This window comes from Python bivittatus, unplaced genomic scaffold (assembly GCF_059951505.1).
Source record: "Python bivittatus isolate LINGU-HERP-01145 unplaced genomic scaffold, Pbiv_v1 ctg000310_np1212, whole genome shotgun sequence".
Taxonomy (NCBI): Eukaryota; Metazoa; Chordata; class Lepidosauria; order Squamata; family Pythonidae; genus Python; species Python bivittatus.
This window is the reverse complement of record NW_028277054.1, coordinates 8,421,981-8,445,388: the sequence shown is the minus strand read 5'-3', so window position 1 is coordinate 8,445,388 and position 23,408 is coordinate 8,421,981. Positions and strand designations below refer to the sequence as shown.

The 23,408-nt window shown below is 46.0% G+C and overlaps 1 protein-coding gene across 2 annotated transcripts in view; it reads right to left on the bottom strand.

The window, feature by feature from the left end:
- Nucleotides 1–22,695, bottom strand: part of APLP1 (amyloid beta precursor like protein 1) — a 39,108-nt gene extending 16,413 nt beyond the window's left edge. For both annotated transcript variants that reach the window (XM_088140017.1, XM_088140018.1), the window contains exons 1-11: nucleotides 22,243–22,695; nucleotides 16,135–16,302; nucleotides 13,361–13,490; nucleotides 11,797–11,909; nucleotides 9,847–10,025; nucleotides 9,076–9,371; nucleotides 7,474–7,604; nucleotides 6,051–6,125; nucleotides 4,703–4,861; nucleotides 1,492–1,620; nucleotides 1,303–1,402 (exon numbers count right to left, since the gene is read on the bottom strand). In XM_088140017.1, coding sequence (XP_087996143.1) covers nucleotides 1,303–1,402; nucleotides 1,492–1,620; nucleotides 4,703–4,861; nucleotides 6,051–6,125; nucleotides 7,474–7,604; nucleotides 9,076–9,371; nucleotides 9,847–10,025; nucleotides 11,797–11,909; nucleotides 13,361–13,490; nucleotides 16,135–16,302; nucleotides 22,243–22,356 — 1,594 coding nt within the window. In that variant the 5' untranslated portion in view covers nucleotides 22,357–22,695. The remainder of the gene's footprint in view (nucleotides 1–1,302; nucleotides 1,403–1,491; nucleotides 1,621–4,702; nucleotides 4,862–6,050; nucleotides 6,126–7,473; nucleotides 7,605–9,075; nucleotides 9,372–9,846; nucleotides 10,026–11,796; nucleotides 11,910–13,360; nucleotides 13,491–16,134; nucleotides 16,303–22,242) is intronic.
- Nucleotides 22,696–23,408: the final 713 nt, after the last annotated feature.

The window sequence follows — 23,408 nt, the reverse complement described above, 5'->3', positions numbered from 1 at the left end:
TTTGCAAATGGACAACAGGACCAAACCAAGATATTTTACAAGTTAAGAAGGAATCATCATCATCACCATCACCATTATCATCATCCCCAGTGAGGCACTACCTTGACATGGTTGTGGGGCTTGCGTGCTCCGAGGAGGATGAGAGCTATGCCAGAGGTTCAACCATACTGGACAGGTCTCATTAGAGGAGCCACAGGAAAAGTGCTTCTCCCATAAACAATATGGTAATTTACAGAAACCTCTACTGGATTGGTTGTAGCCCGGGTCAACAAGGACCATGCTAGGTGTTCTAGTTCCTGGACATCAGGTGACAAGTGGGCTACAGGACCCAGGACTACTGGCTGAGCAACCAGGGCCAGCAGCTGCAGGACTACTGAAAGAAAATTGTTTGCCATTTGCCCATGGCAAATATACAAAGTAGCAACAATGGTGTATTGGAATATCTGCAAGAAATACCATTTGCCTGCAAGCAAAAACTGGTGGGACCACAAAACAGACAAAGTAATACAAAATGAAGAAGCTAAAGTAATCTGGGATGTTAGAATTCAAACAGACAAGCACCTGCCACCTAATACCCCAGACTCAACAATTGTTGATAAGAAAGACAAAAAAGTCTGGATAGTAGACCCTGCAATACCTGGAGACAGCAGAATAGAAGAGAAAGAACTGGAGAAAAATCACAAAATACAAAGACTTGAAAATAGAAGTAAAATGACTGCGGCAAAAGAAAGCAAAGATAGTAATAGGCACCTTGGGTGCAATCCCAAAACATCTGGAGCACCACTTGAACACCATTGGCATTGACAAAATCACCATCGCTCAATTGCAAAAGGCAGCTTTACTTGGAACAGCTTATATCCTGTGATGATACCTTTAACACCATCAAACAACAACATTTGCCTATCCCAGGTCCTTGGGAAGGACTTGATAGGTGGATAAAAATGCCCAAACCAGTCTAAACATCTGGCTGACTGTGCAACCAACCATAATAATATATTCCTTTTAGATTGACCCCTTTTCTCCCAATAGGTCATTCTACAGTGCCTCTTCCTTCCTCTGGATACATATAAAAATATCTAGAAAATTAATCACCCTAGGCAGTAGAAATGATACAATGAGAATATTAAATTAAATAACCAACCCCTGAGGTGACTAATGTTTTTATACTTAAGAGCAGGCTGGCCTTAGAAATTGGGAAGATGTCCTAATTTCCAAACAATAGGGTGAGTAGAGAAGGGGACACTTAATTGGAAGAGTTGAAGAGGGATGATATTTGGGCTATGAAGGATCTCACACATGTACCTATGTCTCCTCGGAGCTCTTGAGTTAGCTGGGGATTCTTGTAGAGCAATGCAAGGCTCTGGTTCATCCGTTCCTCAATGACATGGAGATGGGTATACACCTGGGAAAACATGCAACAACAGAGAATGATACTTTCTAGAGTAGTTGCAAAGACCCAAAATGGCGGCCAGAGGGAGAAGAAAATCATACCTGGAACTTCATTTGTTCAGCCTTTTCAGGATCAGCAGCGGCCACATGCTGGTAATGGCGGAGAGTGTGGCGCTGGTCTTTCTGTTCCGCCCGCACATATCTCTTCAGAGCTGCCAGGATGCGGTCCGGCTGGGTCAAAAGAAGAAGAGCTTGACATAAATTAGTTGAACCTTGGCTAACTTTCTGCCATTCCTTGCCTCCTCTCAATAGCTTGCCTTTGAGCACATGGGATCATCTTCCTTGCCTCACTTGGTTTCCTCCATTTCAGGCACAGGTCAGCCCAGGTGGCAGCACAACCAAGACAACTTGGCTGATTTTGAAAAAGCTAAACGGAGTGAGACTTGGAAAGGCTGTACACTAGATTGGGAAGGTGAAAAAGACTACGGAAGTAAGGGAGGGGTAACCCTTTGCAGTATTGCCACCATGGAAACAACTTGGTTCATGGACATCCATGGGGTCACCAGAGCTGAGTGCAACTGACAGGAGACTTTACTTTGCCTGATGTTTACAGGAATTGGAGCCACAAGAAAAATGAACATTGTGAGTGCTTTCCACACAGACCCTGGCACATTTAACATGTTAAGATCCCCATTTTGGCATTAGGAAGAAAGGGAGGTGTCTGCCCAGCTAATAAGGACAAGAAAACTGTATTTCACCCATGAGAATTTCACTGAAAATTTTTTTGAAAAAGAAATCAAACTGAGTGAGAAAGGGAAAGAAAAACTGCAGACAAATTTTTTGGCAGAGCACTAGAAAAAAAAATTACCACATTATCCTACGCCCAGTTTGGAGTTGGGAGCACAGCACAGAAGAAAGTGCGGGGGGTGGGGGGAGGTGAACTCTGTTTTATTTCTGGATGTCATTCCCTAGAAGTGACTTCTGGGATTTTAGCAGGAAACCAGTACAGAGAATGGGGGTGGGGAGGAGTAAATTAAGCTCCCCACTTGCCATTCTGCAGTTATCTTGTCTACATCAGCGTTCTTCAACGCTGCTTTCCAGATGTGCTGGATGTCTTGAATCCTCATTTAGAGGAGCCAGTGGCTATTCTGGCTGATAATTCTAGGAGCTGAAATATAGCATACCAGGAAAGCATGAAACTTAGGAAAATTGCCTGTAAGGGAACAGATCATTCCTAACTTCATTAATTAATAGCACTACTAACACCACATGCATTATGAATTCTGACTCACTTTCCTGCTCCATAATTCTATTCTTTGTCAGTTTCAGGGCATCATATGGGGATGGCATCATATGACTGCTTCTCCACCAGCATGACGACACCTTACATAGTCTTGAACTCTATTCCTTAAAGCATATTTTCTTGCAACACTTGCATACAAGAAACAGAAAGCTAGGGAAGAGCATCTTTCTCTTCTATGCACCTGCTCTGGACTAGGTGGTATTCCAAGAACATGGTCTACTTCGTTTGAAATCCCTATGTAGAATCTGCTTCTTGTTCTCCCAGCTCAATTTCAATTCAATCTCTCTCTCTCTGTCTCAACAGTTGTTTTATTGTGCATTCAAACACTCAACTACACACTGCAATTCACCATTCATTTTGCACTGGAGTATGGGACATTGCCTTAGAGACTACTGGACTGACACACTCCTTATCCAGAAGACTTTTATTCTGGACCAACCACAGGGCTGGGGGGAACAGTAGCTATACAGCTAGGATACCTGAAGAAAGCCTCTGGAGAACAAGTGAGACTTAAGGAACCTTTAAAAAACAGCAAGGAATTCTCAAAGTTAAGGTAATCATTACCACAGTTGTACAATCTCATTCTGCTGCATTATGCAGATACATGCAGGCTCATATATGTATGTATAATGACTTGAGCAAAGGAGAATCTAAAGCACTCATAGTCATACAAGAGACTAACCAACACATCACACTAAGGGATAACGTGATTAGTTTAGTTTTGCTTGGCTGTTGTGTGGACCCAGCCATTGTAGCTTGTAAACCATGTTTTATCGTTTAGTGCATTGTGTGAACTTGAACAACTGTGGTTCATTCAATTAGATCAACCAAATATAATTAATCCAATTAAATCAGACCAAAGGGTTATCTAGACTGGTACTCTCCCAGGTGCCTAACTAGATGTCTCTAGGAGGCCTGCCATTTCATTCTGTTTATGTTCCCAACAAAGAGTATTTGAACATTTTTCCCCACCCTGAAGGCATTATGTAGTCATGACTCTTAAATCTGGTTCTGCTCAACAACTCACTTCTTTGACCTTAAGCCCATTTCTGGTTTGACTTGAATTTATTTTTTTCAAAAAGCTCCAATGAACATTTGTATGCATTTTCATGTACATGTTTCCTAAAGTACATATGTATATGCTAATACACGTATTTTGAAATCAATTCCAAATGGCATTCTGAGAAATAAAAACGTTAGCCTATGTCTGCATTGTGGTTCCCATGTAGATATGGGAGATACAGACTGTTAACATTCAGAAGGGAATCAAATATCTCCCCTCTTTATAATGATTCATACTCATTAGTAGCCTTATCTGCAATGCATTTTCCACTTTTGTTTTAAAACTGTTTCGGTTGGTGTAGCAGGAGCACATGAACTGTGGAACAATCAGCTAGAATATTGTATTTGTATTTCAAATTGGCTGTCCCATCTCCCTTCCCTTCCCTTCCAACCCATACATAGCCAATGAGAATTAGCACATTTTCCTGATTATGCTCCTTGGAATGCAGGAGAAGTGAGTATATCTTTGCAGCTGCTTAAGCTGATTCTGTATTCTTGTATTCCATAACTATAAGAAGCCGCTCTTTTCTCTGTTGAAGAGCAGCAAAGAAGGTGCCCATGGAGTTTTCACATCCAAGGCCAGATATAAGGAGCCTCCAGCACATTATTAGTGGTTCCCATAGTGGATGGAGCTGAAATAATGTGACCCATTTTTTAATTATTTGGGGGAGTTTTCAGCAATACCTTAAAAACACTTCCCTGCAAAATTGGGGGACATTTTTCTTCTTTTGCTTTTGGGGGGGATTAAGAGAAAAAGAGCTCTGCAACCACAACACATGGCCGCCATTTTGTGAAATGGATAAGCCCCTGCAGGCAGCCATTTTGCAAGAGCATCTACAAGATTTGCTCAAAATCTGAAACAGTTCCACTGTCCCCAAAAGGTTGGGGATCCCTGAATGCATACAGTTCTCCAAGCTACCATTTACCTTTCCCTACCCATTGAGTTACCTGGGCATGGTCATTCTGTACAGCAGTCAAGTAGTTCTCCAGTGCCGCACGACGGTTATCATTAAGCAGTGCTACTACGCGGGCCAGATGGGTCTCCACCAGCCGCTGGCGCTCTCCAGCCACCTGCTCTTCCAGTGTCTGGAGGACAGATTGGAAGTGCTAGAAAGCAAGAAGAACAGGGAAGGCATTCATTTGTTTAAGGATGCACCAATACTGTATTGTTAAAGCAATGTGAATATGGGCCTGGGAAAAACCCTGGGTTAGAGACCATGGAAGCTTTATTACAGCAAAATATAAAATTATATTCCTGAACACACCTGCAGACATATGTATACTCCCTTTTTTTTCTCCAAGGCTCAAGATAGCTCAATAGCAAAGCAACAACAACGAACTCTTTAAAAAGCAATAAAATTAGCACTAAAAACTTAAAATTACTTAAGCCACCTATAGAGACAATGAAACCCAAACACAACAAAACCTTCCATGCAGAGCATGTTCTCCTAGAAACAGATGTTTAATTAATTACTTGAATTTGTTCAGAGAATTTATATCCTGGCTGTCAAATAAAAAACCCAGGATGGCTTATAATACTTAATCAGAAAGACGATTAAAAGATTGAAACACATTTGAGCAATTCTACTGTATGAAAAATGGTAGATCCTAACATTTTTGAAAGAGCAGCATGAGAATCTCAGCTTTTTAAAATACCTAAATTAAAAAGTTTAGTTTTGGTTTGTTTTTTACGGAAAGAACCAAAAGGTCATTAGGGGAGATTACCAGACAATCTCCATAAGGGAGGTAGTCCCAAGATATTTGGAGGCTTCTTATAAAGTATGCTTTAAAAAAAATAAAAATCAATGGTTAGAAATTGGCAGCTATCAATGGATATGCACTGAAGATAGGCCACAACGTCTGCTCGCAGACAGGCCAAAAGAAACAGATACGAGGCAATGTGGTTGATTCAAATTCTGTTTTGTTTTTGGTGAAACATGTTTGGGCCTTTTTTCAGAGTAGAAACCCATTCGAGTTGTTTTCCAATAAAAAAAAAGAATGCAACTATTATAAACACAGAATAGAATCAAACAACAGATGAAGGAAACAGAGGATCCTTGTCATTCCAGCTCAGCTAAAACATTTAAAACAATTTCCAGAGGCTAACTTGCATTGTAAACCATGCAAAAATCAAAATGTAACCCAGGGGAATTTAAAGCTAATTCTAACACCTGAATGGAAAGGACAACTGTATCACACTGGGTAAAGAATCCCATAAGTGAGGAATCCACTGACCAATCTTATTGGACCACCAAATCTTGACATGGATTTCACTGCAATTCTTGGCCAACCTCACCTCATTCAGTGCTTGTCGGTCTGTTTTAGGCAAGTTCTTGGCTTCGTTGTCGGCTTCAGCCCATTCCTTCATCACCTGTGAAATCGTAACAAAAAGCCCATGATGTTGCCACTATGAGGGTCTTCCCCTTCTGCTGTAGAAACCTGCCTCTGGAAAAGCAGTTTTGGCTGCCTCCCTCTGACTCAAGTAATCTTATATTTGAGTCTTGGAAGCACACACTTTATAGGGCAGATGTTATACTAGCTTTCCCAAAACTGGCAAGCTCGAGAGACGTTAGGATTCCAATTCCCAAATTTTCAGCTATCACCCCAACACTCCTTGAAAATGTCATACCCACACAAAGTGCACAGAGTGAAGTGTGTAAATGCTTAAGGGAAACAGCGTTTCTCTACTGCTTTCTACCATTGTATGCCCTACTCCCTAAGTAGCTACCTAAATAGCTATCTAAGCTATTTGGCTTTAGCAAAATCTGCTTTGCCAACTTTGCTTTGCAAAGATCCTTTTCATTTTTTTAAAGAAAACAATTAAATGGGAACTTGTGTTGCAAAGAAAGATGCCTAGCTCTCTCATTGTCATGCCATGGCAGCCATTTGGGGGCATGCCCAAGACATGCTCTCGAGATTCAGCTCTAACCATTGAGCCCAATCCTCTCCTTGTTGCAAGTTGATTACCAATCTGCATGATGATCTAATGTTACTAGGCCATCAGATCCTGACTCCCAATCTCTCAAAGCTAGAAAGAAATATCTGTCTGAGCAAGGAATAGGAAGTTGTCTTCCTGAGTCACAGACTTATAGAACTGTGGAGGAAATCATCTGTCCAACTCTCTATGATGTGCAGGAAAACCAAATAAACCATCCTCAAGAGATGACCATCCACCCTCTTCTTAAAAACCTCCAGAGAATGGAAAACCCATAACCTCAACTTCACTGCTGACCCTGTTATTTTGTAATACTGGTCCTACATTGATATCTTCTGATTTGAACTTTAAGTTCAATAGTAACTGATGCCTGATGTACAAAACATGTACTCTTCCTCAATGGAATCATTCTTTAGGAAACAACAGAAAATCACACAAGTTATGTTCAACCTTGAGTGCACGAGAGAAAGGAAGGAAGGAAGGAAGGAAGGAAGGAAGGAAGGAAGGAAGGAAGGAAGGAAGGAAGGAAGGAAGGAAGGAAGGAAGGAAGGAAGGAAGGAAACTTCAACCTGGCTCCAACAAATCTGTATGATCTATATTGTTCATCCATCTTTTCTAATGGAATTAGACCCCTCCCCATCATTGTAGGGGTGCATTCTGTCAAGAGAAATCCTTTGATGGTCACATGGTGTGTCAAAAATCACAAAACTGAGCTAACCATACAATTAAAGCTCACATATCTGCAAGCTGAGCAAATTGTCCTTCCTGTCTGTCCAGTCATTACCTCATTGATCTGTTTCATGCGACGCTCCTCCAGGTCCATCTTGGCTCGCAGGAAGTTGGCGTGCTCATTCCCATCTCCAGGCATTTCAAAATAAACATCCACCCCATCGGTTGGGCGGGGGGTTGGGGTCACTATATAAACAGGAATCGTGTTACACAGGACTAGGCCTTCTTATCTGTCTTAAAGCAGAGATAAGGTAAGCTGTTGCCTTTTTAAATCTTTTGGAGGACGACAACTTTTGGTTCCAGCCAGCATGGCCCGATGGGAAGCACTATGTGCCAGGGCTCAGTTAGTAGGTGAATCCAGCTTAACTTGGTGGACTTATCTGAATGGGAGAGTAGGAATGCAGAGAATGTAGACAAGCATCCATTATCAACAGACCTGATGAGGGCTAGATATAAGAGGCAATCCAAATTTCTCCTTGAAAGAGGGTGGCATTGCAAGAGTTGAGTGAAAGGTTTGAGATCTGACTCTGTAAATTCTTAATTACTACAGTATTCTCACTTGCTCAGAAATTCAACTGCAACCGCTACTCTTCCTGGAATATAATAAAGATACAATTACTATCCAAGTTCGTCCTAATTTCTGTAGCAGCCTGACATCGAAGGACTTGCATTCCAAAACACTCAAAGAGCACACAATTGCTTCCCCTGTTAATATAGCCTGACCTTGCAGAAATCACCTATCTCTAATATCTAAAATAATTCATGCACACAAATCCGTTTGGGCACAGCATCCCTCAGTGACTTGGTTCAGGACAGATGGGAGCACAAGAGCCCCCTCATTTCCCACCCTAAAGGATGCTTTGGTTCTCAGCATCTACTCCTTAGTGTCAGGGAGAGCCAGGTTCAGAGCTGTCTCCAAAACAGACTCCCCATTGTGAAGAGGAGGAGGTGATGGGGACTGAGAGAAGCAACTGAACAGCTGAGCATTTCCTTCCTTCTCAACCTCGTAGTAGCTGGCGTTCTGCCTCTCCACTTTCCACGCACCAGCAGTCCCTACTGTGCAACACAGAGTCTATATTTCTCTCCCTTTTGATCTGCCCCGAGCACTGACTTTGCCATAGCTGCCATTGGCTCAGAGTTCTGGGAAGTCCTTGAGAAGAAGCCACCTCGTCATTGACAGTCTTCATACAGTAGTCCTCTTTTTCTAGCCATAATCCATAGATTTATAACCATTGTCTATGGCCTTCAGATACCACCCCCAGGCCCGTTTTGCAGCCCCAGAGCACTCACCTTTTTTTGTTTAGGGAGACATTTATCCTCAACTCTGTCAAAACAACCTCAAAGGCCAAACTTTTTAAAAAAATCTTTTTTATCTTGTGTATTCTGGGGATGTCATGAAACAACCGGCAAGACCAATGTGGCTTCAGAGGCCAAAAAGGCCAGAGCCTTTCTAAAAAAGGTTTTAGAAAATGATGTTGCCCCTGTTTACACATTGGATCTAACTGTGTGGACATCCAGAGAAGCAGTAGAAGACTTCATTGATATGGTCTCCTCACTTGGGAGACTGAGATAGTAAAGAAGAGCAAGAAAGAACATGGAACTTGGAAGGTGCTCTATGAGGTGACTCCTAACATGGGTCTTTCCCTCCACTGCTTACCTTTGACATCTTCTTCTGTGGTCTGAGTCGTAGTAGTGATGGTGGTCTGAGTGATGCTGTCATCATGGTATCCTGGTTCCACATAATAGTCATCCCAGGCAGCACGGAAGTGGTTAGGATCAGGAGCACTCTCTCCAGGAATCTCTTCCTCTTCTTCTTCTTCTTCTTCTTCCTCCTCCTCCTCCTCTTCTTCCTCCTCCTCCACCTCCTCTTCTTCTTCTTCATCAATATTCCTGTCTTCCTCCAATTCCAAGCTTTCTTCCTCTGTTGGAATACGTCCTGTTGGTACTTTGTTGCTGGAGAAAAGATCCATCAAGTTAAGATCCCAAACAGGTCCACCAAGCAAGCAGGTGCAATTGAAGACCAGAGGAAAGGAACTGGAGACACTTTTCCCATGGGAAAAGGCAAATATTCCTATTCAACTATATAAAACTGTAGGAGCAGTACCTTCGATTTTGCACTAATAAAGAGATAAATTGTGTATGTGTATACACACACATGTATACACCCCCCCATAACTAAACAGGTCCTTGCGGACTTTTCCTTTAAGCTCCAGATCCAGAAACATCCTAGATTAAATGAGCCTTATATAGTGTAGTTCAGTGTTTCTCAACTTTGGCAACTTTTAAGATGTGTGGACTTCAACATGCTGGCTGGGAAATTCTGGAAGATGAAGTCCACACATCTTCAAGTTGCCAAGGTTGAGAAACATTGGCATAGATATTAATCACCTTCCTATGCAGCTGGATGTGCTCAAACTCATCTGCTCACCTGTGCAGGGTTTCCTCCCTTAAATGGGCAACCACCTGGGGTGCCTCTGTAGCTTGTTCCATCCTGATGGCTGGAGGGCGTGAGGGGCAGCATACATACTCCACGCCCCGGAAACGGTCAGCCCCGCAAGGCAGTAGCATGCCATAACTGTGTAGTTCAAGATGCTCACCACTGCAGGCCTGAAAGGTGGATATGAACAAAATCAAAATGGTGCGATGCAACACCCCAGAGACTGTTTCACACAACATGCTGAACTTACTAGAGTGCCATGCAAACCTCGGCCATATAGTTGAGTTTATCATGTGAACTCAGATAACTGGGGTGAGAAAACTACAGTTCACTTAACACAGTGTGTGCTGGGAGAACTGCCTTGGTTTAGGCAATCATGCCACAGCTTAACTACAGCTAAGTTTAACCACAACTAAAAATGACTTGATCTGGGTGAACACTGATTTAGGTGATGGCTTGGTTCAGACAATCATTCAGTATTAGGTGCAAACACTCTTTCTTCATGTCTCCTTTCCTTTGAGCAGCAGTTTGGATGCAGAGATCTTAACTTGTATTATGCCAGAGTTCTCCATTATACCTGAAATGTGGAATTCTGGGTTCATATTAGCTAATAAGCCAGAACAATACAACAGGGATGGAGGAAAGAGGAAATGAGAGGAAAGGCGGAGTGGTCTTCATGGAGTTAATCCTGGCTTCATAAACCATGATTCATAAAGCTATGCATGATAATCCAAACTGGCCTTTTACCTGTCTACATTGAAAATGGAGTTGTGCACATTTACACACACACACAGATTATAAATTGGCACAGACACAGCACCAAGCATCAGTTTATGTCAGAATACAACCAGCTCACAGACCTCAACTTGGATGTGCTCTACATTAAAAAAGAGCAAATAAAACTTAGAAAGTCTGCATCACAGTAATTCAGCATTCTATAAGCATTTGGTGAAGTAAGGACATTCATACCACTTCTTTCTTCCACTGCACAGGATACCTTACATATTGCTCTAGAACTTCTAGTGTGGGGTCTCTCAACCTCCTCAACTTTAAGATGGGTGGACCAACTCCCAGAATTCCTCAGCCAGCATGCTGGCTGAGGAATTCTGGGAGTTGAAGTCCACCCATCTTAAGAGGTGAGGAGATTTGATCAAGATCACATTGAACTGTTGAACCCTTCCTCCAAGTGTGGGTTGATGAGGGACTGTGCTATTCTTTCTTATTAAAGCCTCCAGGAAGATGTCATGGGGGGATAAGCAAGTTTCTTTGATAATCATGTCACAACATAGCAGAAACCACAGAATGTTATGCTAACAGAGGGATCCCCTTTTTGAAAACATTGGCTGGGTGTTGGTTTTTTTTTTAAAGGATGCTATGCAGATGTGGTGAAACACCCAAATTGCAGATGGGTAGGACTTATAGCAGTGGGTAGGACTAGGATTTAAGGACTGTGGGAAGCTCCATGCTGTTCCTCCCTTGTACTAGAACTGTGTTTCTCAACCTTTTCCACTTTAAGACGGGTGGACTTCAACTCCCAGGATTCCTCAGCCAGTTCTAGTACAAGATGCTAGCCATCTGCAATTTGGGTGTTTCACCACATCTGCACAGCATCCTTTAAAAAAATAAACCAACATCCAGCCAATGTTTTCAGAAAGGGGATCCCACTGTTAGCATAACATCCTGTGGTTTCTGCTATGTTGTGACATGATTACCAAAGAAACTTGCTTATCCCCTCATGACATCTTCCTGGAGGCTTCAATAAGAAAGCAAAGCACAGTCCCTTATCAACCCATACTTGGAAGAAGGGTTCAACAGTTCAATGTGATCTTGATCAAATCTCCTCATCTCTTAAAACCCCCTGCAAGCCCTTTCAACTTCCATGGAAACTTTCTCAAGTACAAATGCTGGAATGTGTTTGATAGGAAGCCCACAGCTACTCACCTCTTTAGCCACACTATGCCAGTACAAGTAAGTCTCACATGAGTCCATTTTCTCTTGGTGTAGGAATTTGCACTTGTCTGGTACAAGAAGTGCTTCACTCACAAACTCGCCCACTGGGGGAAGAGAAGAGCAAACAGATACTGATGTCAAGGGTTTATTACTTCGTCCTATCAAGGAATACCTGGTAATATATATCTTGATGAGGTATTTACTCTAACTCTACCTGACAAGACAGGCTAAGATTACTAAGATTATGGTGATTCCTCTGTTCTTCCATGGATTATGTCACTAATGGAGGGCATGAAACTTAGGGTTTTTAAAACTTAATGTAACACTTCAATCCAAGGGTACCGAACTTGGGGCTCTCCAGATTTTTGTTGGACTACAACTCTCAGCATCCTTGACCATACTAGCTAGGACTGATGGGAGCTAGGATCCAATAGTTTAGGGTTAGGAAAGCTGCAGGTTCCACTGCGTTACCATTTTGGCCCTTCTCTCTGCGATTTAACAAGAAGGCACCTGTTTTGAAGGCATGAAAATTTGCCCTCAAACTTGCCTGGTTCAAGGATACCTTGAGCTAGATCAGACTTTGGCCTATATCAGACTAACTTCCATAATCCCCAGTCAAGATGGCCTGGAATTATGGAACCTGAAGTCTGACAAATATGGAAGGTATCAAGTTGCAAAGATTGATCAGGATGGACCGAAGTTTGATTTGACAGAAGACAAGATCCCACCCAAGCATGTGCAAAGCAGGCAAGACAGAAAGGTATATATCTCTGGACAAGCAACAGGACTCAGTTGTCCAAAATGTCTGCATGGATAATGTTGCTTAATAAGGTAAAGAAATGTCTGCAACCCCAGGTTTGGAGAACTCCAAGAATTGCAAGATATATTCTGCATGCTAATTACAGAGATAGACAATCTGGTGTTTTCTAGAAGTTTTGGATTGCAACTCATAATTCCCTGTCACTGGCCAATGGATACTGAGGCTCAGAACTACTGAAGGATTTCAAGTTGCTTACTCTGCTAATTATAATGCAATAAGCACTCAGAAAAAAAGCCTATCACAGCACTTCTTCCTGGAGAAAGGGACACAGAGGCCTTGTCCACAATCAGTTTCTGCCCCAGCAGCACCTTCTTCCTCTTAATTTCCGCTCAGAAATAGAGTCCCACTGAATCGGGCTTTCTCAGAGTTAAAAGCATATAACTTTGTAGCATGAGTCTACACCAGTGTTTCTCAACCTCAGCAGTTTTAAGATGTGTGGACTTCAACTCCCAGAATTCCCCAGCCAGTGTGAGGCCGAGAAACACTGGTCTACGCTACTCATTTTTAATCTTTCTTGAGCCCCCATCTGCCAAAGGGTTCCCAGAGGGCCATGCAATTATCAGGAGCAAGACAGTCCTTGCCTTCAAGCTGACGCTTTTAGAGGCACAGCCCACAAGGGAATGGAAGGAACAAGGAAAACGACAACAACACATCATTGCAGTCCCAATTTTAAAGGCAGTTCTTATCATCCCCAACTGGAGATGCAAGTCCAGGCAGCCTGGACTCTGTGCTCACCAAGGCACTGGTAGGGTACCACAATGTGCATCTGGCCTTTGCATGACGATCGGCCCTTCTTGCACCACTTGTCTATGGTGACTGGCTGCGTCCCCTCCACAGCGTTAGTGATCTGCAACTCAGGATACACCTGCCGGGAAGATGTCTGTGAGTAGGGCAGCAAATGGATGGAAGAGAAAAGCAGACACACTTCCAAGGGTGATGTACAGATACACTCCGCCTCGCTCCTCTGAATGACACCCCTGGAGTTTCTGATCCCCTTCTTCCATCTACGTATTCTACAGTTTTAGGTTTGCTTAGAGATGGAACTAGAAGATATTCTGTCAGCTCAGCAGTACATTTGAGGGATATCAGTCGATAACTTGGGTAGGAGGAATGGAAGCGAGGCAGATTCTAAAAACGTGAGGGCTCAAGGCCTGTATCAGAGGTGGCCAACTACTACTGGCTTTTAGTGCTCTTTTTCTTGAATACAGTTTGCACATCCTGAAATACAGTTTGCTGGCCCAAATGTCCACTGCAGGCTCTTGGGTGTCCTATGCCCTAATTCATCTTCCAGAAAATACATTTTTCAGATATGTACATATTATCTCTGAAACAGGTTGGTCCAATCTGGGGGAAAAATATAACATTCTGGGAATGGACTGTTACTTTTTGTCATCCCTTCTATGCCTTGTCGGTTAATGGTGAGCCAGGGTGATGTGGATTACAACCGCTATCATGGTAGATGGACCTTGATGTAGAGACGATGGCTTCCTAAAGAGCAGGTAATGAGACTAAGAATTTATTACCTGCAGTTCTGCAAGTTCTAGTACTAAAACTAGGGAACACAATGAAAAAATGGGACTATGTTTAAATATAATGACCCAGCTAACAACAACAGGTACAGCAACCAGCCTTAGAATTGACCATGAAGACACTGAATGAGGATCACTTCTTCCTTGTAGGATCAACTATCAACTGTAAAGGAACCAGCAGGCAAGAAATACACTGTAGCCTAGTGCTTGATAGGGTAACAATGAAGGCCTTGGAAAAGATATTCAGATACCATGAGGTGTCTATACCTATCAAGTTCAGAGCCATGCAAGCAACAGTTTTCCTTGTGACACTCTACACAAGCGAAAGTTGAACTCTAAAGCAGCAGGATGGACAGAGAAATGGTACTTCTGAATTTTGGTGCTGGAGAAGACTCCCAAGAATACCATAGTTAGCCAGGAAAACAAACACATGGATCACAGAACAAATTAATCCAGAGTTCTCATTCAAGGTAATAATTATCCGTTTCAAATTATCGTATCACATTATGCAAGGTAGAAAAAAGAGACGCAGAGGACAATCAGCAGCAAGGTGGGTGGACTCGATTATAGTGATGGTGGGTGCACCGTTGGAGGACCTGAAGTGCCAGGTTAGGGACAGATCATCCTGGAGAAGGACTATCTATGTTTGCTAAGAGTGAACACCAACTTGATGGTACATAACCAAATCAAACATATAATCAGTTCTTGTTGTTGTGTCTTGGGACTTGGTGGAAGTTTTGTTTGTAGTGAGCAAGGAGCAAGACATAACCAGGTCTGCCTGACCCAAAGGGAAACACGTGGGAGAGAATTACTGAGTCTATGATTTGTACAATAACATGAAGCAATATTGTGATGTAGCTATGTTATATGTATACATATATGTGCATGCATGACAAAGAGATCCAAAGATCAAGTAGCAAAGACTGACATGTAAACCTGAAAACTTCATATCAAGGCAGATGAGATGGAATCTGTACATCCTTAGATCAGTGTTTCTTAAACCTTTTTCTCTCAGGACCCCTTCCCAGTTTTAAAAATTATGGAGGACCCCAAAAGAGCTTGTGTTTGTATGGGTTATATTTATCAATATTTACTGTATTAAAAATTAAAATTGACGCATTTGCTGCTGGTACCACTTCTCACGATTGTTTGATGGGATTTTAATATTGTATTATTTTTCAACATAGGCTGGCAAATAATTTTGATTTCGTGGACACCTGAGAGGGTCTTGGGGGATCTCCAGGGTCTTAGGACCACACTTTAAGAAACACTGCCTTAGATCATGGGCATGGTGCCTGTTGTTTGCATCTGATCAGCTTCTGTCTAAGCCAGCTCAGCCAGTAACATAACCTTGAATGTGTTAGTGCATTGCAGTTCCTAAGTTTCCTCAGTGTGTATGGCTGACACATTGCAAAAGGGTAATATAAAAGTATGTCCTTGTTAAATATTTTGGAAGTCTGCCTTCTCCCTCCAAGGAATACAAAGCAGCATCCAGATGAACTTCTATCTAGGTATGTAAGCTACTTAGCCTCAATGAAGGAACAATCCCTAACATCTCCAGATCTTTTGAAGGGGGGAAAAAAAGACCAGATAGGAGTAGATGTTGTGACTTCTCTTTCCCTCAGTTAACCCCACATGGAGTACTGTCACAGGGTTGGAGAAAAGTTTAAGATGAACCGAAGGTTGTTTTTTGAGTTCCTAGGACTATCAGCAAAAGACATGTGGTAAATTAGACAGCAATAGGCTGGTGGAGGCTCTAACCAACAGAAGGCTAAAGATTAAAAATGGATTTGTGGGTACCGCAAGATTGTCAGCAGAAGGACTGCTCAGGGGAGTAGTGATGAAAGAGTAGGAAGGGGTGATGAAATCAGGAGAAGAGGTAGATGGGGAAAGAAAAAAGCAAGCTTTGGAGGGACAGGAGGAAGATTGGGGGTGTGCACATTTATGAGTGTATGTGTGTGTGCATGCATCTGTGTGTACCTCCTGGCAGTAGCTCCGGATCTCCTCAGGGGTATGGAAGCAGGTGCGGGTGCCAATGGCATCAGGTTCCCAGTGCCCTGTCTGGACGTTGAGATGTAGGACCAGTTTCCCACAAAACATGGCCACCTGGGGGGTCCCCAGGGTTGGCCCAAGTGCCGCTCCCATCCCCTGAAAACACAAAAGGAGGGGTGAAGATTAATCATCATGTCTGACAAAAGCACCAAGCACATGCACTGGTCACCTGGATGTGCCCCTTCATGCAGCTGTGGCTGGGTCAGGACCACACCCAAGGTGACATATCCAAAGGGCATTGTCTGCAACACATGGTTCTTCCACTTCAGCAAAGCCCCCCCCCCTTTTACATCTACCTGCTCTTTTGCTCCTTGCTGTCTCTTTTCCCACCCCTCCCATCTTTGTTTGCACCATCTCTCTTTCTGGCTTCTCCTCCTTCAGTAACCACCAGGATGTTGTTGCTGTGGTAACCGCTCCCAATGGAGTTGCCAGATCTTCTCTGTTGCCATGGAGACCAGCTCCCAGATGGAAATTAATACTGCATCACCAGCCCCTTCCCTCCGCTGTTTCTCTTCTCAGGGTCCACCCCCACTTGCTGGCCCTTCCTTCTCCTCTTCCTCTCTTTCTTTCTTCCTCACCTCACCTTTCTTCCTCTTCCTCTCTCTGCTCCTTCTTCCATAAGACTCCCCATCCTCTTACCCATCTCTCTATCCATCAGCTTCTTGCAGCATCTCAGTACTGGTGTTGGGAACCACCTCTCACAAGAGGGCCAAAGCTGGGCAAATTTTGGTTGGATTTGGTTAGGCATTTGATCCTGAACCCGAGTTAGCAAAACACAAGGGCTGGGTTCCCACAACATGCTATTCCCAAGCATGCTGCATTCTAAGACAATAGCGAGGTTCCCATTTACATATTGAACTGCAGACTATCAAAACCTATTTTAGCCTAGTCTAGTGGGTTGTGCAAACTCAGTCCAAGGGTAACAGAAGCCGGCGGGGGCCTTGTCTTCTTAGTTCTAGCTGTCTCTCCTTCCCACAGGTGCCTCAGGCTGAGCAACAAAGCTGCTTCCATAACTTTACCCTGCCTACCAAAATAACAAACAGGTATCCGTTCACACAACATCACCAGGCTAGCAAAATCAGAAACAGTTTTGGACCAAAATACTGGAAGCAGTAAAAGAGATCCTGTCCATGGTTGGGAAAGGCCAGGAAATGCTGAGTCTTTGAAGATACAGGAAGAGAGCTGTTTTTAAGGGTGGATGCTCTAGTAGCACTTGGGAACAAGCTCGAGGTCAGGCCCACGGAGTGGGGAATTTGGGGCTGTGGATTGCCCAGAAGAGGCAGAGGCATAGCTGCAGATTTTTCCTTCCCTTCGTGCCACTCCCACATTCTCTGCAGCCCCAATTCAGGCTGAATTTCACCAAGTATATCCATTTCCCTTTTCTGAAAAGCGACAGTATAGTTTAAAAATCAGGAATTCACCCCCTGCTTCTCATACATAAGAGAGGTGGGAACATACAAGGGAGAGTAAGTGGGCGGCATCCAGGCCATGTACAACCTGCTCTTTCCTGGGGAGGGGCTGGATGGGGGAGAAAAGAGGGCAGGGTCCATATAGGAGTTTTTTTAATGGAGGGGCAAAGGAGAAATCAGGCCTGGATTAAGCTGGATCTCACAGCTAAGCTGGTGCTTTAAGCGATTAAGCAGCTGCTGCAGTTTGATGGAAAGCTGAGCACTGGACTGGACATCAAATGCAGGGTTGGGAAAGGGAGGGAGAGAAAGAGAAATGAAAACAGCGGAGTAGATTCCCAGTTGAGTGCCTGCCTGCCTCTAAAAATAACCAAGGGGTGCCAGGAAGGTGGAAGCTGGCTTGGGGAAGAAGTAGTTAATTGAGACAGGATTAATAAATGAGCTCTAATCCCTGCTTCTGTCCCCCCCCCCCCAACCCCTGGCATGGCATTTGGAGAGATGAGCTAGAAAGGAAAGAAGCATCAACCTGATTTTCCCCTTCCTCCTCAGCTCCAAGGTTCTCCTAGGGAAGGCAGCCAGGGGAAGAAGACCACTGCAGAATAAGCGAGGTGGAACTTCTCCCAACCTTGCCTAGCATTTCGCATCAGGGCAAAGTGCAACTCTTCCAAAAGTGGGGTGGGGTAGGGAGCTTACAAAATGGATAAAAGCATCAGAAAAGGCTGATCTCCTCCCCTTCCCCCTCCCCTTACTGCTGGAAGCCGCTTTCCCTAGTCCCCCACCTCTCTCTTTCCCTCTCCAGCTGATTCAAGGCCAGGCAGGGTGCCTCACCACTGCTCCAGCTGACCGGGCAGGATGACGGAGGAAGGTTGGGCTCCTGGCCAACCCAGGAGCAGCGCAGGGGTGCGAGGGGTGAGACAAAAGGAAGACGGCCCTCCTGCAGGCCTGAAGAATAGGGAAGGGGTGAGCGGAAGGCGAGGGAGATTGCGGGGCCATTGCACACCGGAGGAGCAGGGTGGGGAAGCAACTGGTCCCTGCTCTTGGATGGTGTCCCTCTTGGCAGAGGTAGAGGGGACACTTTTTCCAACCCTTCCCAGGGCTATAGTCTTTAAGGGAGGCCCCTGCTCAATGGAAAGCCAGGGGAAGTTGGGATGGAAAATGGCCGGGGCCAAAGGCTAGGGAGGAAGTGGCCATAAGGGAACACTCACTTAGAGCCTCCACATGGTAGAATCCTGCACAGCCTCCATTTGGAATAAGAAGGAGACTCATTAGATAAATTCCTCTCCAGTCCCACTGTTAGGTTAAGCCAGACATGGAGAAGGTTAGAATCATTGAGCTAGAAGGTGCTCAATCTCGTTCTACCCTGTTGCTGATGCATTAGAAATGGTCCCCCCCCCTGCTTTTTTTAAGTACCTTAAGCTGCATTCCAATTTGGAAAACAAAGTCATTTGATTGCATTTATTTGAGGGCCCTTTTATTGTCCTTTTTATTATTGAGCGGCATGCGGTTTCAGCTGTTGTTTGTATTCCCCTGAGGGAAACAAAGGTGAAGTCATATGCTTCCCAAACACTAGTAAGTCAAACAGGGAGGGTAGCATCGTGCTAGGTGCAACCTCGGTTGACTTTGTCTCCTGCCAGAGGAAAAGGCTGGGTTGGAACCTCTTGGATTCCTGCCTGATAAAAAAGATGACAAGAATTGCATGGCTGAAGACAGATCAAGGTTTTTGAACATTGTGCCTGCATTCCTAGCCAGCCCCTGATGGTCATGCACACAAAACACCACCCTTTCACTAACAGGGTGCATACCCCGTGGTCAGCTAAGCTTTCCTGAACCACAGTTTATGGACTAAGCTGCAACTGCCTGGGTTCACACATATCATGAAACTACAAAGCATAGCTTACAAACCACAAAGATGGAGTTCCTATGACATACCACACCAAAATGAAGCAAACCACCTTATGGCTAATCACGGTGTATGAACCTAGCCTGAGCGTCCCCATCCTCTGGAAACACTCAGTGACTCCACTGAGCTTCTCCTCTCAATGAGCGAGAGAATGTGCCAACATTAAATGTTCTTGTTCAGGAGTCTATTCAGCCATGCCATCTTCCATCATACTTCCTCCTCAGACAAGCATCTTCTGGACATCCATCAAACATCCTCTTTCCTCCCTGAGCTATTTCAGCCACTTCCCATAAGGATTTCCTTCCTTCCTTCCTTCCTTCCTTCCTTCCTTCCTTCCTTCCTTCCTTCCTTCCTTCCTTCCTTCCTTCCTTCCTTCCTTCCTTCCTTCCTTTTCTGCCAACCGTTCAGATCCTCAGTGGTACCAATCTCCTATGAGCGGACTGTGTCATTTTGGCTACCTAAAGATAAGTCCACATACAATGGGATGACTAGGCTAGGAATCTTCCTGACCTAGGGGCTCTTCCAATCAGCAGAATGCACTAACAATTGGCATTCTTCTGGGGTTTAAAGTAGCTGTGTGGGTGTCACCAATCACAAAAGAAGCTGAGTTTAGTTCCAGAACACTGAGCTATAAGAGGTGGGACGGGAAGGTTCACTTATGCCATGCTCAAGTAACATGTTTGCTACTCAGTTGTCATTCAACCCAGATTTGCCACAGTGCTGTCCAGGCAATTTTGCAGGAGAATTTCTACCCCGCAGCCAGGATCTGCCAGATCCCCCAGGATCCAAACACAGTTTTGCAAGAGAGCAAAGCCCCCTCCCTACAAAAGAGAAGAAATGTCTCCCCCCTGACAAAATTCAAATGCACAAAACCAAGGAATTAACCCTTTGGTGCAGAATTTGACGGTACCCTACCACGGAGAGAGAAAGATGCTCTCACATCATGGCCAGAATTGCATCATGGGACTTTCTAAAGAGAGGTGGGCTTGAAAGGCTCCCCACACTTCTGAAGGAGGCCTTTCAATGAGCCAGGCTGGGGGAGGATTAATGGAAGAGAATGTGCTGGGGGAAGATTGGCTGGTCCTATCACTCAGGGCTTCGGGTAAAAGAGTGAAGAGGTGAAACCTTACGGCAATGTAATATTTGTGATGAGCCCATCACCTCTTATTAAAATTGTAACATGCATACAGGGTCTCCAGATTTTGGAGCAGAAGGGCTAAAGCGAGACGTGTTTAACTCCTGATTCCAAACCATTTTGCTCAATAAACTATCCATGCAAAATGCCAATGATGCCACAGAAGGAATAAATGATGGCTACAGGAGACCCCATACCAGGCCATTTACCTCCCTGTGAACATCTAGCCCTGATTTTATGGGTTGTTCCCCAAAGAGGGTGGCAAGTTGTGAGCACATCTGGCAGGATTTCAACCAGCACCAGGCAAATTACCCACTAGGCCAGTGTTTCTCAACCTTGGCAACTTTAAGATGGGTGGGGAATTCTGGGAGTTGAGGTCCACCCATCTTAAAGTTGCCAAGGTTGAGAAACACTGCACTAGGCTTTCCTTGCTGGACAGTTGAGACAAATTCTGTGGTCTCCATTCTAAAGGCCGGAAGTCATCTAGTCTTATTTCAAACCAGTCTTCTGGCTCTTTGCCCCCTACAAGTAGGGCAGCATCTCCTTCACTCTCACTGCTGCTCTAGAAGGCCTGTGGAAGCCATGGGTCTCTGTCCATGTTTGCCCAGTGCATCAGTTCTTCCTAAGGGCCAGTCCTACCATTAGACAGAGCAAGGGAGCTGAACATGATTCTCTTTGCGTTAAAATATCTTGGCCAATGTTGGTTCATGCACTATGACTATGTGAGGATGGGGGAATTTGCAAAAATATTGTGGGTTCCCTCATAAAAAAACCCCAACAACAAGAAGTCCATGGGGCTCTTTTGTAGCAACAAGCCTCCAGTGGATGTGACTTGGAAACCTGCCACCAGCTTATGAAATGAGATGATAGCCGTTGGCTCTCAAATGTGAACCATGGTCACTCTCTCCCCTCTCGAGGAAAAGGTTGCAATGGATTGGGGGCAGGGGACGGGCAGGGGAGGGCAGGAAATGGTTTGAATGAAGACAGGACACCTGCCCCTGCCAGATCACTTCCCACTTTGGGCACCTGGGCTGGATGGGTGGAGTGGATCTCCTTCACATACCGCACATCTGGGCAGGAAGAGCACACAAAGCAGATGTCAGCTTCTCCCAGGGCTTGGTGCTGGGCAGGCAAGGCAGAGGGTAACGATTTAGCATGCTTCCCACCCCCGAAGTCGCCTTGCCCAGCCATCACCGATGGGTGCCCTTCCCCAACCGGGCGCCCTCCAGATGTGAGGGCTGGGGCTGACAGAAGGTGGAGTCCGACCCAGCTGGAAGGCAGCGGGGCGGGGAAGGCAGACGTGCGCTTTCCTCTCCCCCTCCCCTCCATTTCCCCCGCCAGGGATTTCCCGACAAGCGCTTCCTTTCTCGCCCTTCCCTGGGAGGAACTGGGACGGGGAAGGGTCTCCGAGCAGGTCCCTTCCCCGGTCCGGCGTGACCTTGGGCAGCCCCTTCCCCGTCCCCCAGCCCCACCGCGCGCCGACTCCAGCCCGCTCCCGCCCCCTCCGGAGGACGCGCGCGGGGCTGGCCAGGCGCCGCCGGCGCGCGGTCCGGGAGGCTCGGGCTCAGCCCGCCCCACCGCCGCGACGGGCTCACCTGGGTGTTGGCTGCGCCCCCGGGCCCGGGGCAAGAGCCCAGCAGGAGCAGGGGCGCCAGGAGCCAGCGCGCCGCCGCCCAGCCAGCCGAGGCGCATCCCGTCGAGCCAGCCATGGCTCGCCCCGTCCGCTCTCGCGTGGCCGAGGCTCAGGCTACGTCCTGCGCGCCGCGGTCGGTCGGTCGGGCGGCTCCTCCGCAGCGAGGCGAGGACAAGCGGGAGAGGCGGAGGCAGGCGGGCGAAGAGCTGCCAATGGAGTCGCCTCCCCGGGCTGGGCTGGGCTGGGCTGCGCTGCGCTGGCCTCGAGCGCTGCTGCTGCTCTGCTGCTGCTGCGGCTCCCAGCTGGGCTGTGACAGGAGGAGCTGGCCCCGCCGCCGCCGCCGCCGCCGCCGTGCCGCTCGCCTTCCCCGCTGCTGCAGCCTCTGCCGGCCCCTCCCCGGCTCGCCAGCCTCGCCTCGCCCCGCCCGCTCTGCCTGCAGCGACGGAACGCCCAGGAAGGAGGGGCCGCCGGAGCCCCCGCCGCGGCCGGGAGGCGGAGCGCTCGGGCAGAGCCCCGCTGGAGGAGCGGGTCGGGTCGGGTGACCGTTCGGCCGGAGCCGGTTCTCCCCAAGAGCCCGGCACCAGTTCTGGAGGAGACGGCGGGGAGCCCCTTTCAGACGTCCCCAAAGGCGGGCAGCCCCTTTCAGACGTCCCCAAAGGCGGGCAGCCCCTTTCAGACATTCCCTAAGGCGGGCAGCCCCTTTCAAAGGTGGGCAGCCCCTTTCAGACATCCTCTCCTGGCTACCAGGCGCTGCTGAGACCTTTGAAGCCTTCTGGACTTCAGGGAGCTGAACTGGACCGTGCATGGCTGGCGAATTTGCTCCCTACCAACCCGTGTTTAAGCCACCGAGCAAAGGGAGGAAGCCTGGGTGGAGGGATCAGTCCCCTAATCCTGGGCAGTGGTCAGGGCAGCCAAAGAGAGCAAGTTTTCCAAAACATTTCTGCTGAGAAGCAAACGAGGTCGGAAGGTTATGTTGTGGGGAGGAGGATACCTTTCCTAACAGCCTCCCATTAAAGTCCCACCTCCTTCTCTGGATTAACGTCTGTACAGGGCCAAGGAAGAACTCCTTCAATCAGTAATTCATGGATTGCAAGGCTTGATCTTGTTTTCCCTCCCCCCTAAGGTGGA